The sequence below is a fragment of the Columba livia genome, chromosome 2 (genome assembly GCF_036013475.1).
Source record: "Columba livia isolate bColLiv1 breed racing homer chromosome 2, bColLiv1.pat.W.v2, whole genome shotgun sequence".
NCBI lineage: Eukaryota > Metazoa > Chordata > Aves > Columbiformes > Columbidae > Columba > Columba livia.
This window is the reverse complement of record NC_088603.1, coordinates 46,258,302-46,270,818: the sequence shown is the minus strand read 5'-3', so window position 1 is coordinate 46,270,818 and position 12,517 is coordinate 46,258,302. Positions and strand designations below refer to the sequence as shown.

The 12,517-nt window shown below is 43.3% G+C and overlaps 1 protein-coding gene across 1 annotated transcript in view; it reads left to right on the top strand.

Annotated features, from left to right (window-relative positions):
* Window positions 1–6,825: 6,825 nt before the first annotated feature.
* Window positions 6,826–12,517, top strand: part of MRPL3 (mitochondrial ribosomal protein L3) — a 31,104-nt gene continuing 25,412 nt past the window's right edge. Inside the window, exons 1-4 of the mRNA XM_065051706.1 lie at window positions 6,826–6,987; window positions 8,924–9,102; window positions 10,874–10,965; window positions 11,807–11,905. Of these exons, the coding sequence (XP_064907778.1) occupies window positions 6,896–6,987; window positions 8,924–9,102; window positions 10,874–10,965; window positions 11,807–11,905 (462 nt within the window). The 5' untranslated portion in view covers window positions 6,826–6,895. The remainder of the gene's footprint in view (window positions 6,988–8,923; window positions 9,103–10,873; window positions 10,966–11,806; window positions 11,906–12,517) is intronic.

The following is a 12,517-nucleotide window of genomic DNA, read 5'->3' as shown; positions in this document are numbered from 1 at the left end:
TAGCTGTGAACAGATCTGGTTTGCAGGGCATGATGCATCAGGATTGCATGTCTTTAAAATATGCCCACTTAATCCAAACGATCTGGCTGCCGTTCGAACAGGTGGTATTTTGGCTACCCAAACCTATAATCTCTTATATTTGGGAATTCTCATTTTGTTTCATTTGTATTTTTTAATATCTCACACACCATATCCAAATTTTACATGGCCTGATTTTGTGACAACCAGTGATTTGTAATTTCATGCACACATGGATCACTTGTGTGTGCTAAAAAAACCTGAGTTTGTACCAAAAGAATATTCAAACCACGTTTTTTTAAAGAGGACACACAAGAACAGATGGGCCGTGGATTGACCTTTCCCTTGAAATATTTATGTATATAAAAGAAGAAATTAGATCACTGTTAGTGTTTGAGTTTTGGCTTCTCCATTTGCTAAAAGACAATAGTGAAAGCTGTGACTTGTTAGAAGTTGAAGGTAAAATTCGACCCAAAATTATTTGTGTGAGATTGTCCAAAGGGCATAGCTTTGGATGAGTTGTGCTCCCAATGAATTGAAAACATTCTTGTTGTTAGTTCCAGAAGAAGCTGTTTTGGGCCAGTGCTGAATATTTTGGAAAATCTCACCTGTGAGCAAGGGATTTTGGTTTTAGAAATGTCTATTTCAAAATGAGTTTGCAGGTATTGTAGAACTCTAGCTCCCTGATTCTCCTTTAGAAGTAACTTCCATGGGACCAGCTTTGATTGATGATTTTGTACCATAAAATGAAGGCAATGGGGCAGCCAAGATGCATGGGGCTGTCTCCCCTGCACATTCAGTTCTGCTCCATCTATATCCTGCAGCACAATCGTTCACGCTTGCTAGCAGAGATTCCTTCAGCTGATTGGATATTGAAAGCAGCCAGTATTACTTGCTCCTAGATATAAATTGTCTGAAGATATCCCGACTGATAGATCTCAAATCCACATTTCTGTCTAATGGCTGACTGTTCATTTTAGAGCTTAGCCCAGCAGGCTGTGGATGTATTTCCTCTGGAAGCTACCGTGATTTTCCCTTATATCTCATACACCACTCTGCCAACATGTCTTGATTCTTATCTACAACATCTCTAGTTTCTTATTCCTATTCCCCGCTTTTTTTCTTCCCTATTCTCAGAAGAAAGATTTTCTAGCTCTTAAAGCACATGACTGAAAAACCATGTCCTTTTGCTCCTCCAGTATCTTATTTTGTAACCTTGGGAAAGTAGTTTTAACTTTTCTGTACTTCACATTCCTCATCTGTAAAATGAAGGTCACTGCTATGTAATAATAAATATCTCATAATGTTACTGGGGAATTTTAATATTTGAAAAGTGATTTGAGATCCTCAGAAGCATGATGGTGCTCTTGCCACATAACGAGTATTACTTCAGTCTGGGGCATGGATTTGGGGATGTAATGTACATCTGAGGAGGGGGTTATGCCTTTTTGTTCTTATTTGCCAGAATGAAGGAAAGTAAAAGAAAGTTTTCAGCAAGAAAAATTAGGAATCAGATAAATGGTTCTTCTGGCGCATCTTTGGCTAAACAGGTTTTTGAAGTGTTTATGCTTACACAGAATTGGGCAGTTACAGCTCTGCACTAGCAGAGGTGTTACGAGGTGCTTCTATAATGTAGCATCACATAAAATGCAGAGATCAACAGGTGGTTGTTAAATGGTTATTTTATGCTGAGCTATATGAATCATCGGTCATTTTCAGGTAGGTAGGTGGTCTGGATAAGTGTCTCGGGAAAATCACAGTTGTTGCAGATCTTTCTGTTTACTTCACACAACCCAGATTATAAATGTTGTCTACTTATGAAACAAATCACTACCAGCGGTAATATAGATCAGCAATTCTCTAGCAGCCATCAAGGTATTTGAAAAGACACCTCCATGATATTGAAAAATCAATTGGAAATCTCCTTCAATCCCAGCACGTAAAACAAACACATAATAGTGTGGTGAGCTGGTGTAGGAGAATGCGCAGAAGACAAAACTAGCCATATGGTAAAGGCTTTCTAATGAAGCTTTTAATGTTATTTTCATTGCTCCAAGTTATGAGCTTTATGCAGGGTAATATCATTACATATATGAATATATCTCTGAAATGGCATTTTTTATCCTGTTTTATCTACTTAGGGTTTTCACGAGGCTATTCTGCCTTTAGGCAGAACTGCCATCAATTTCTTTCTTTTAGATTTTTTAATGCAAATTTATACTTCTATGGCCTTTTGATGGATCATTTTAAATTCTGAAAACTCCTTTAAAATAATTTATATCTTGTACTTTTGAGGTAATTGATGCTCTAAAATATCATCACTGCATACTGCAATCCTGCCTTCCTTTTTACTGTCTCTCAAATCCAATGCAAAACCCAAAAGTCCCAGAACACTCCAGGATATTCATGATCCCTACTAGCCCAAAATACATGAATATCCATAATTCTTGAGCCAGATACTGACCTGAGTTACACTGTTACTTGTGTAGGGGAAACTAAGTCTACAATAGTAATTACAAAAACACTAATACACTGCTAATTGCTCATTACCCTACAGTGAATCTAGCTGTGTAAAGTTCTTACCAGGATAAGCAATATTGTGTTCTATGGCATTTGATGAAAGAGTCTGCAGTTATGAAGACAGAATTATAACTATAATAATAGTATCGCTTTAAAACATGTCTTTTCTTTTAGTCTCCAAATATCAAAGGTACATAACTGATGACAGCTAAAAGGTTTACGGTTTGATCCGTTAGAGAGCTGCTGGGTGTGATGAAGAACAGTGGTCCAAACCAAAGCCTGCTGCAAGTTGCAGAGCTGGTATTCCAAAACACACAGGTGGAAGGCCCCTGCTCTGAGCATATTTGCATGACAGAGCCCTGCAGCTCTGCAACACTTGGCTGCATCCCCTGGGTTTACCCACACATCAAATACTGTGAGTTTAGTGAGCTTTGTTACTGTATTGCAGTCTGATCTTCGATGATGACTTAAACTGAGCTGTGTCCTTCAGCTGGGCTCTCCAGCTGCACAAATGGGACAGGGCTGACTCCCAGAAAGAACCCAACTGGCTATTCAGATTGACCTTTCTCTCTTGGGGTTGTGGGTCTTGAAGTCACACCTGCTATGTAAATCTAAAGCTATATCCAGAATGAAAGAGGTACTAGACAAATTCCCTTCAGTCCTATGTAGCATGGACATTTCAGGCAGAAAGCATCAGTACATTTACATTCACAGTTTTTGGAATGAGAAGGATGAGCTGGAGGACTCCTAGGAGAAGTTTACACTCCTCAGGTTGTTTTCCCCCTTTATTTACAGGAAGTGGCATTTTGCCACAAGGAAAATACAGTTTCTAGCACCATCCATCCTCCTTTATTCATAGGTCTTACTTGTACCTGCAGCCCTTTGCTGAGGAATTGTACTTTACTGGAGGCAATTTGAGCAATTAGGGAGCTAGATGAGTGATAATCAGCCCAGCTGCACATTTCTTTGCAACATTCACTGCATACCATCAGCTGGCGGCACTCGCAGCCCCTCTTTCTTGTTTTTCCAGTCTCATAGATATAGAGTGTACTATCAGCAAGTTTGCTGATGGCATGAAGCTGGGAGGGGTGGCTGACACGCCAGAAAGCTGTGCTGCCATCCAGCAAGACCTGGACAGGCTGGAGAGTTGGGCAGGGAAAAATGTAATGAAATATAACAAGGGAAAGTGTAGAGTCTTGCATCTGGGCAGGAACAACCCCAGGTTCCAGTATAAGTTGGGGAACAACCTGTTGGAAAACAGCGTAGGGGAAAGGGACCTAGGTGTCTTGGTGGACAGCAGGATGACCATGAGCCAGCACTGTGCCCATGTGGCTAAGAAGGCCAATGGCATCCTGGGGTGTACTAGAAGGGGGGTGGTTAGTAGGTCAAGAGAGGTTCTCCTTCCCCTCTACTCTGCCCTGGTGAGACCACATCTGGAATATTGTGTCCAGTTCTGGGCCCCTCAGTTCCAGAAGGACAGGGAACTGCTGGAGAGAGTCCAGCGCAGGGCAACAAAGGTGATGAAGGGAGTGGAGCATCTCCCTTATGCGGACATGCTGAGGGAGCTGGGTCTCCTTAGCTTGGAGAGGAGGAGACTGAGGGGTGACCACATTCATGTTTACAGATATATGAAGGGTGAGTGTCACGAGGATGGAGCCAGGCTCTCCTCGGTGACAGCCAATGGTAAGACAAGGGGTAATGGGTTCAAACTGGAACACAAAAGGTTCCACTTAAATTTGAGAATAAACTTCTTCTCAGTGAGGGTGCCAGAGCACTGGAACAGGCTGCCCAGGGGGGTTGTGGAGTCTCCTTCTCTGGAGACATTCAAAACCCGCCTGGACATGTTCCTGTGTAACCTCATCTAGGTGTTCCTGCTCCAATGGGAGGATTGGACTAGATGATCTTTTGGGATCCCTTCCAATCCCAAACATTCTGTGATTCCGTGATTCTGTGTGATTCATCGCATAGCTGGGGAGATCCTCCAAATTGATCAGGTGAAATCTGGGAGACTTCTTTCTTGTGAAGGCTGCCAGTTCGAAAGCGGTGTTTCTGTTTCCTCATTCCTGCAATTCTGAGGACTACTCAAGGCAGCAGACTGGCAGGGAAGGTTATTTTGTAATGGGCACTGTGTCTTTCTCTTCCTTCTCACTCAAAAAGTGCCAGTCATTTCTCTTGCTGTGCAGAAAGCCCTTTACTGCTGTGTTCAGGAGGCACTTGAGTTCTTGTCCCACTGATTAGAGCAGGCAGTTTGCAAAGTGATTGCATTCAGAATTGCAGCCATCTCACTACACACATTCCCCCCCAATTTGACAAGAATTCATGCCTCTTCAGCATCCTTAAAAGCTGCATGCACCAAAATAATGGTTTGATAGTGCATCATCACGTTAAAAAGGAGAAAAGAAGTACAGCACTGAAACTTCTCCCCAAAATGTGTGCACCCCCAACTATTACTTCCAAGTTACTGGTTTATGAAATCCTTCATCACCTCAGCTGTGCAGTGATGAGAAAAGTCTTGCAGCAACAAAGGTAGCTAGCATCAAGAGAGCCCTTTTCTCTAGCTGGGAACATCCATCATGATTTGGCAAGTCACTTAATCTTGCTGTGTACCTTGGTTCCACTTCTTCAAAATGGGGATGAATATCATTTTGCTGTTTCCTGGTGACTTTGGTAGGGTAAGCACCATTGTAGATTTGTCACAGTACTTAGAAATTGGGAGGTATGACTTTAAACATTTTTAGATCCTTTCTGCCTCCTGGTGTGGAAGTCCCTGTCAGAGCAGGAGTATAAGCTACTGATGGACCCCACTTGAAAACATGTCTACATGAAATCTAGCAACACCCCTGTGATGTTGCTGTTCTTGATGCCAGGGAAAGAACAAGAAGGTGCAGCGGTCACTATAAGAGCAGAGATGACTAACCAGCTTCAGAGAAGGAATATCAGTTGCACTGTGAATTTGAGAGATACATTTCTGAACACACTGTGTTTTTACTTCTTTAAAAGACAAGAAGTAAACATGAGGACAAGGAGCACGTGTGAAAGCTGCTGGCAGTTTTCTGGATCACAGCTTTGGGTGTGACCACCAAAATTGTGCTCAGTTACCCACTTTGAGGTTCCTACAGCCTTTTTCAGATGTTGTTATCTGGCCAGAAGCCTCGAGTACAACAACCACACACAGTGGGGAAGAAAATGGAGCAGCGGGGCAAAGGGAAGAAGCCATGAGACTTCAGCTGAACAGCCTTTAAAAAAAAAACTCTGTTGAAACTAAAAGGGAATCTTCAGTTCGTATGCACTCACTATCCTGCCTAGTGTGCTCATTAATTCTGAATACTGACAAAAGCCAGATCTCACTGAAGCAAGAGAGTCAGAGGTACCAGCCCTGTGCCAGGCTGCCCTGAAATCTTCTCCCTGGCCACTTTAATTTTATCAGTTTAATTTTACTAGCAACTTCACTGGCTACAATATGAAATACACTTCTCAGCAATGTTGCCCTGCCACCTTTACACAGCCCCCATCACTGGCAAGGAGCACCTGAAGCAGTTCAGGCCCGTGCCCATCGCTGGTGTGATAACGCACAGACACTTCTGCCCAAACCACCCCCTTGCCCGAGTCCTTCCCCCCGTGGTCTACCCAACCAAAACCAGCACACAGCCAGCGGGGGCCAGGTTAAACCACAGGCAGGGTGACCCGTCCCCCTGGGCCACTTCGGGCAACCGGAGGCGAGTCTGACGCACCGAAACGAAGAAATAACAGCAGAGTCAATTACACTATTAAGTGGCATTCTTTATTTTGTCAGCGCTGGGGAGCACTGGGGATCATCCTCCATAAGCGCTCCAAAGACTGGATGCTCTTGCGTTGCTTATGTTCACATGATTATTACATATGCATTACAGTTTTTGAAAATGTTGACATACATCTATACTAAGAAATAATTGATTATGTTAGTTATAATTGTTTAGTTTCTTACTCACAAGACGTCTATTGATTATTAGTTAAACATAAACTAAGCCCTCTGCTTCTAAACAATGTATCACTCAATCTCCTGTCTCCTTCTTGTCATACAGAAGGATCTAAACCTTGAAAAACATCCCGGAGTTTTGCAGGTGGTCAGAAAGCACTTAGCACGTCAATTGGTTAACGATGTGTACGTCTTTTATAACTTAATCACAGTAGACATTAATTTAGCACGCACGACCGCGTCTTAGGGTGTGTTGGGGCGTTTAACTTTGGAGACAATCTCCTCCCTCCGCGCCGGGAGCGCGGGCCGGAACCTTCTTTCCGAGGCAGCACGGAAGGTTTTTAGCAGCGGAGCGGGCGGCGGTGCCGGAAGCCGCCGGCGGCTCCGCCAAGGGTGGCGGCAATGGCGGGCTGGGGCCTGCTGGGCCGGCTTGGGGGGCGGCTGTGGGCGGCAGCGCCGGGGAGGCCGCTCTGGGCCGCGGCTTCTGGCAGCAGGTAGCGGAAAGGCTGGGAGGGAACAGGGCTGCTTCGGGGGGCGGGAGGGGGGTGCGGGGCAGAGCCGGGGGCAGAGAGGGCCTGGCCCACGTTGCAGCCCCGGAGTGACGGGCGCCTCGGCCGTCCCTTCCCCTAGGCGGCATCTCTGGCCTCAGCCGTTCGGAGAGATCTCTGGGTGCAGCCTGTTCGCCCTTGCAAAGGCGGGGATGCCCCGGGTTAGTGCTGGGGCGCTCAAGTGTCAGATACAGCCCCAGCCTGCGTGGGAGTTAGGGCAAGATGTGCGTATTTGCACCCGAAATATGTTTGTTTCATAGTGAGTGAGGTGACCTGCTGTGTTTTGAGTCCCCGTGGGCCGCCCTTATAACTGGGTGCTAGCATCCTCCAACTGCACTGTTCAGTACTCAGCTCCATTGTACTTGCAGAGGATTAAGAAGCATTCAGGGTTTTTGTAGCACTCACAAAAATTAAAGCAGTGTGGTTAAACTACTGTAGCTGTTGAGCGGTGAATGTAAAATCAGAGAGTTGTTTGGGCTGGAAGGGAGCTGTGGAGGTTTCTGTTCCAATCTCCTGCACACAGTGTGGCCAGCTCTGGGGTCAGACCAGGTTGTTCAGGGTTTGGTTTGGCCTTGAGAGCCTCCACGGCCAGAGGCCGCACAGTCTTTCTGGACCCCTGTTCCAGTGTTCGACTGTTCTCATGCTGAACTTTTTCTTTATGACAAATCAGAACCCGTTTTTTCAGTTCATACTGATTCTGTCATTCTCCTGCTATTCACCTCAGTAAACATGGACTGGCTTTGTCTTCTCTGTAACATTCTCATAGGTATTGCAAAGCTGCTGTCAGGACCCCCTAAGCCACCTCTTCTCCAGACTAAACAAACTCAGTTACCTCAAGCCTTTAATAGGGCAAGTCTTCCAGTCCCTGCCCATGTCTGTGCACCACTGCTGAACCACTTGTTTATAAACATCCCTGTTGTGCTGGGGACCCAAAACTGGATTTAGTATTGCAGATATGGTCTATTCAGAGTGCTGAAGAGGGGATGATAACTGCTTCCCTTGTTTTCCTGACTGTGCTGCTGTTGATACAGCCCAAGCTGCTGTTAGCCTTCACTGCTGCCGGGAGCCTGCTAGCTCTTTTTTTACCTTTTTGCCTCCCATGTCCTTTGCCTGTCTGGGGACCAGCTCTGCTGAAGTCACAGCCTGCAAGAGGTTATTCCATCCCAAGTGTGGGATTTTACATTTCTTCTTTATGAATTTCATCAGGTTCCTTGTTGGCCTGTCGTTCTTATGGCAGAGCAATGCCCTTGACTATTGTTAACTGCTCCCTTCAGTTCAGTTTTATTTGCAAACTTAAGAAGGATGCACTTGTCCTCTCTTACGGGTCACTGATAAAGATTCTAAGCAGAACAAGTCCCCAGATAGACTCTTGAGGAACTCTGCTTGTAGTGGGCGTTCTAGTAGAGTGAAAACCATTAACTGTGACTCTTCCGTCCTGATGATCCACCCAGGTTTTTGCCCATCTGATACCCCACCCATCCATGCCATAAGATCCTAGTTTGGATAAAAGGATGCTGCAGGAGACTCTGTTGAAAGCCTTGCTAAAGTTAAGCAACACCCAGTGCTGTTTCTTCGTTCATGGATCTAGCTTTTTTCTCACAGAAGGAGTGGCTGGTTGTCTTACTGTTACTTCCCCCGCTTTGATGTACTTGAGAATACTTTAAAAGTTAGATGAGAGCATAACAAACAATTAAGTGGTGTTGGTCAGGTGTGGCCAGTTTGTGTGATGGTGGCTCAATAGCTTGCTAGTATAATTTCAGTCTTCATTACTGTAATATGCACTGCTATAGTTAGGTAGTATATATTACGTTATGAACATATGTGTTATATGACATTATTTGAACTGATAAGACACTTAAAACTTTTTTCTATCACTGGAAAGGGGGCAGCTGGGCTTTGTAGTCAGGCATGTTAACAGTGCAACATGGTGGCACGAGCATCTTTCTGAAGAGAATGTCGAGTTCCTCAAGAAGATAACTGCAGAGGAATATAAAGCTCAGACAGCCAGCAAGCTGTGCCCTCTGAAAGATGAACCGTGGCCACTGAACGAGTGGAAACCAGGTGAGAAAGTATCTCTTCTGAAACACCAAACTCATGCTGAAATTATTCTTGTTCTGTTTTTGCATGCAGCACATTGTGGTTGCTCACTCGCCCCTGATGGGATGGGGGAGACAATTGGAAGGGTAAAAGTGAGAAAAGTCATGGGTGGAGATAAGGACAGTTTAATAGGTAAAGCAAAAGCTGCTCACACAAGCAAAGCAAAACAAGGCGTTCAGCCATCTCCAGGAAAGTCAGGCTCCGTCACACATGATGGCATTTGTCTCCCCAGGGAACCATTACTCTGAATGTCCCCCCACTTCCTTCTTCTTCTCCCAGCTGTATACACTGAGCATGATGTCATATGATCTGGAACATCCCTTTGGTCAATTGGGGTCAGCTATCCCAGCTGTTTCCCCTCCCAAATCCCTATGCACTCCCAGCCTTCGTGCTGACAGGGTGGTGTGAGGAGCAGAAAAGGCCTTGACTGTGTAAGCTCTGCTCAGCAATAATACATATCTGTATTATTGACACTGTGTCCAGCACAAATCCAAAACATCACGCCATACCAAGTACTATGAAGAAAATTAACTCTACCCCAACCAAAACCAGCACACAGTAACATCAGGATTGTGTCTTGCAAAGGATTCTCCTTATTGCTTTTACCTCAATCATCCAACACATCTCCTAGTAAATAACTAAATGTAATACACTAGCTCTCTAAAAAGCATTTTAAGTATTACATGCTAAGAGCCTTGTAAAAACTTTTAGTCCAAATTAACACTTGACCAGTCCCACCGTTGTACAATGACAAGATAATAAACTAAGAATTAATAAAAAAAAGACTCCCAAGAATTTAAAGTATATGAACTTGAAAACGTTCTTGTAAATGTTGCTGGGCTCTGAAGAAAAGCTGTAGCATATAGTACATCCAGTTCTATTCAGTTATTCATAGAATCATAGAATTGTCTCAGGTTGGAAGTGACCCTTGAGGATCCTTCAGTCTGACTCCCTGCTCCTCACAGAACTACCTAAAACTAAGCCGCATGACTAAGAGTGTTGTCCAGATGCTGCTTGAACTCTGACAGTCTTGGTGCTGTGACCACTTTCCTGGGGAGCCTGTTGCAGTGAACAACCACCCTCCCAGTGAAAAACCTTTTTCTTATGTCCAAAGCTGTACAGAGTAAAACACAACATAAAGGTTTTGAATCTTCAGAAGTGTCACCTAGTTTGACAGCAAACAACAGAATCTTCAAATCCATGACAAGATCCTCGGATATGACAGTGGAAACTGAAACAAGGAGCATTTTTTTAACTTTAAAGCATTTATTGTTCATCTTAAGTGAGCTGTTTTTCATGGCATGAACTGTCAGAAGCCAGACATGACTGGTTGCCTTTGCTGTACAGTTGCACTGACAAAAATATGCGGAGGTTGGGGGGAGGAACCTACTACAGTAAACTTTTAAATAGTTAGTTTGACTCCAGTGAAACTAACTGCGTGTGAGTTGTATTTTCTAAAAAAAAAAAAAAGGGTCTGAAGCATTGGTTGTTCTGAACTTAATGGTGAGCCATGTTGCATGTTCTATCAAACACAGCTGGAACAAACAGAACTTTGCTACTGGAAGTAAAAACAGTGGGCAGGTTATTCCCAGCCTACCCCCAGGTAGTCAGCGATGTTTTATCGCCTACTTCAACTCCTTAGGACAGATCATGACCAAGTTCATGGGACTTTGCAGGTTATAAGATTTGAAATATTAAGTGTGGAGTTGCATCTGTGCTCTGTTTTGATTTACAGATTCCATCAGAGTTGGTGTTGTTGCAGTAAAACTGGGAATGATGCCAATATGGACCAAGTCAGGAAAAAAACACGCTGTGACACTCCTTAAGGTGAAATAAATCATAACAAATTTAATCTTCTATACTGTATTCAGAATGTTAACCAGAAGATTTAGGCAAAAATGAAACTTATCACTTGTACAGAGTAGGAAATCCCGTAGTGAAAGGAAAGATTTCTTTCAGTCCTGCGTAATACACCGTGCCTGTTCTCCATTTGTATCCAAAACTTTCTAGGAGTGGTGTGCCTTTTGCCACAGGTATTCAAGTGCTGCAGAACCATGTCTGATATTACCTAGGTGGGGAAAGATGGGAGGACAATAGAAAGTTCAGGTTCGCTACCCCACTTCATTTTTTTTCTTTTCTTGCCACCTGCAGGCACTTGTTTCAGCCTGGTTGCTGAGCCTTGGTAGCCCTGAAGCTGCTGCTTTGTGTTCTCTGGCAGCCACTACTGTGACAAAGCTGTTCACTGACTTGTTGCTGCTGTATGATAGACCAATGCTGTCAAGGACATGAGGTTTACAGGGCAAAGGAACAGGAATCTAAAATGTGGGCTCATACTGTATGCTTTTCTGCTGCATACAGTAGGGATTTTGCAGACCTTGCAGGCAAAATATGACTATAAAAGTTTATTTGATTTCTAGAGCATTTATGAAAATATAATTTGCACTCTACTAATAACTTTTTCCTGATATAAACCTTTAATTGATTTGGAAAAAAGCCTATGGTAAAAAGGTAACACACTCCTCTACTTGTAGGCAGTATCTTCTGTTATATAGATAAAAAGGAAAACAGAGACTGACTTTGTTTCACTTGTTTTGATAATTTCTTGGGAGGGTCTCAAAGTGTACACATCTGCTTATACTCAAATAAACACCATTTTTCTTTTCTTAAGGTGCAAGATTGCCATGTTTTAAGATACGTTTCAAAGGAAGAGTCAGGTGGAAAAACATCTAAACTACTTGTTGGAGGCAAAAACGGATCTCCTTTTTTTGTAAGTAAACCACTTTGGGTGGTTTTTTTTAGAATAGTTGTTTATGTTGTGATTACAGTACAAAAGTAGCATAAGTAGATGTCTCTAAAAGACTAATTGGCGGGTATGCATGCTTTCGAACTGATCTTTTGTCGCATCCACCCTTATCTCCTTAATGCTGGTGTTGATTCTTGGTTAAGAGAACTGCAAGAACAACTTTTAGAAAGTTTTGCATTTTTATTCTCTATCAAGGCTGTGGGCTTAGGAACTTGATTTGATGTGCAGTGTCTCATACCATTTTATTAGCTTTAGTTGTAAATTTTCCACAGGTCTGTTGAGATTGTTTAATTTGCATACAGTTTTATTGATGCGTAAGTTTAAGACTTAAATTTTCAGGAAGATAGCTTTGTGATTATAACCCATCAACAGTGATATCAAAGCCACTCACTTGTTTAGACACTGCAAATGCTTGATGTGGAATTCTCAGCCGCCTTCAGTGGCGAAGGTTGTCTAACAGAACTGTCTTTCCCGAGAAGGAAAATTGAATTATAGATCAAGGCAGAAACAAAGCTTTCCTTCAGAGGATCGCAGTTTCTGTGATCCATTATTTCTATAAAGTATCACTTTTCACTT